The sequence below is a fragment of the Chenopodium album genome, chromosome 7 (genome assembly GCF_948465745.1).
Source record: "Chenopodium album chromosome 7, dcCheAlbu1.1, whole genome shotgun sequence".
NCBI lineage: Eukaryota > Viridiplantae > Streptophyta > Magnoliopsida > Caryophyllales > Amaranthaceae > Chenopodium > Chenopodium album.
Genome location: NC_137840.1, coordinates 42,439,776 through 42,442,054, shown reverse-complemented (window position 1 = coordinate 42,442,054; position 2,279 = coordinate 42,439,776). Strand labels below are relative to the sequence as shown.

The window sequence follows — 2,279 nt, the reverse complement described above, 5'->3', positions numbered from 1 at the left end:
TATATTATGGCAAAAGTTACATTGACTATATGTTTATTTATAAAAGCATTTATGCATGTCTCTTGGTACAAAAGTTACTAATATCATTACAAATGTTACCTTTATTAATACAGAAGTTACTTGTATTATATACCTCTGTACTAAATAACTTATTCTTTATGCATATGCTTAAGTGAATAACCCTATGCTCCCATGTTCTCATGCCTCTAGGTACTTGCTTGTGATTTTGTTCATGCTGTAATTGTGATTTTGGTTACAATTGTTACAAGAAAATGCTAAATATCTCTTATTCTACTAATGCACAGATACAAATCCAAAACCAACAGATACCACTGGTTTAGATATGGAAGGATCATTAGTTGGAGTGGAAAGAGACACTTATCAAGAAATTTATGACTTGTACAGTCTACATGCTTCTACAGTGGAATTTTCAATAAGAAAGCATACAACAAGGTATCGCTTACACACATGTATAGTCACAGAGAAATACTATGTGTGTTTTAGCGGAAGGAAAAAGACATACTGCTGCAAAGAAGACAAATATGGTTCTAATGGTTGATGAAGATAACAAGGATTTAAAACAAAGAAAACCACGACAAGTCTCCATTACAAGAACTAATTGCAAGGCAAGCCTAAGAGCAAAAATGAATGATGATGGAAAATTTAAGGTTGTGTCACATGTGTTACAGCATAGTCATGAACTAACTAGAAAGCAGTGGCATTATTTACATCGATCTGAGAGAGAAGTAACAATAGAAAAGGCAGAAGCAATTAAAACAATGAAATCTGCTGGACTTTCAACAATGGACACATATAATTACATGTGTACAGAAGCTAATGGAGAAGAAAACTTGGGGCATAGTGTTGTAGATCACCTCAATTTCTGCTCAAGACTAAGAATGGAACAAATAGAGGCTGGAGATGCTCAGACATTAGTGAATATTCTGATCGAAGAACAAAAAGAAGATCCTAACTTCTATTTTAGAGTGAAATTCGACAAAGAAGGTAGAATTTCCGACATTTTTTGGAGAGATGCAATGATGTTAGAGGATTACAAAATATACGGAGATGTTCTTGTATTTGATACAACATACATAACAAATCGGTATAACCTTATATGTGCTCCTTTTGTTGGAATAGATAACCATTGGAAAAATTGTATGTTTGCATGTGCTTTCATAGGCAATGAAAAAATAGAGTCGTTTGTGTGGTTGCTTGAAACCTTTAAAAAATCTATGGAGAATAGAATTCCAACCTCCATATTCACTGACCAAGACCAAGCTATGGCTACTGCAATTGAGCAGGTACTTCTTTTTCTATTACAATATCATATTCACTGATTCCACTCTCATTTTAAGTCATTTTTGTGTTCATAACTTTTATGAATATAAGTATCACTTTTGTGAGTATAAATGTTACTTTTGTGAGTAAAAATATCACTGTTGTGAGAATAAGTGTTCAAGTTTAGTGACATATCACATTCTGAATGCAGGTATTGCCAGACACAAGGCATAGGCTATGCATATGGCACTTAGAACAAAATGCAATAACACGATTTGGAGCCCTTAAAAGGGATAATGAGTTCAAAAAAATATTCAACAAATGCTTGAAGGGATGTGTGACAGAAACATAATTTGAAGAAAGATGGAAAGAAATGATACAAAAATTTGATTTGGTTAATCATGCATGGTACCAAAGGGTGTATAATCTAAAGGAAAAGTGGTGTCCAGCACTTAGTAAAGATTTCTTCTCGGCAGGAATTCTTTCATCACAAAGAAGTGAAAGTACGAACCATGCAGTAGGATTCAGAGCTAATAAATCAACAACACTGACAGAATTCTATGGCATCTTTGTAAGAACCATAAAAAGATGGAGAAGTGATGAGAAGTATAATGAGTTTACCTGTAGCAAATCAATAGCCTTTACTTCATTGCCACTATCCGGAATGCTAAAGCATGCTGCTCAGGTACTTCTATATTCCTTTATTACATATATCTAAGAACTGAAAACAAACAATATAAGCTAATATAAAAATGATACATGCAAAGGAACATGACTGGTAGTAAGTTATTTCTCTAATGTATAGGTTTACACATTGTCTCTGTTTAGAGACTTTGAAGAGGAATTTTGCTACTCAATGGCGACCACAGTACAAATTCTAGGGAGAACTGAAGAAAACATTATTCTTTATGAAGTATCTCTAGAAGAAAAGCCATGGTCTTCCTAACAGGTAAGTTACATACATGAGAGCCAAACTATATGGTGCACTTGCAAGAATT

At 33.7% G+C, this 2,279-nt stretch overlaps 1 protein-coding gene across 1 annotated transcript; it reads left to right on the top strand.

Annotated features, from left to right (window-relative positions):
• Window positions 1-644: 644 nt before the first annotated feature.
• On the top strand, window positions 645-1,633 carry LOC145640204 (protein FAR1-RELATED SEQUENCE 5-like). The gene is made up of 2 exons (XM_081691506.1): window positions 645-1,304; window positions 1,493-1,633. The coding sequence occupies exons 1-2, from the start codon at window positions 645-647 to the stop codon at window positions 1,631-1,633; spliced, it is 801 nt and encodes a 266-aa protein (XP_081547632.1).
• Window positions 1,634-2,279: the final 646 nt, after the last annotated feature.

What these genes read in the sequence shown, in the direction of transcription:
- LOC145640204 (XM_081691506.1), top strand. Translation starts at nt 645, where the DNA reads ATGAATGATGATGGAAAATTTAAGGTTGTGTCACATGTGTTACAGCAT. An exon ending in TGGCTACTGCAATTGAGCAG is followed by an intron (nt 1,305 to 1,492) that starts GTACTTCTTTTT and finishes TTCTGAATGCAG; the next exon opens with GTATTGCCAGACACAAGGCA.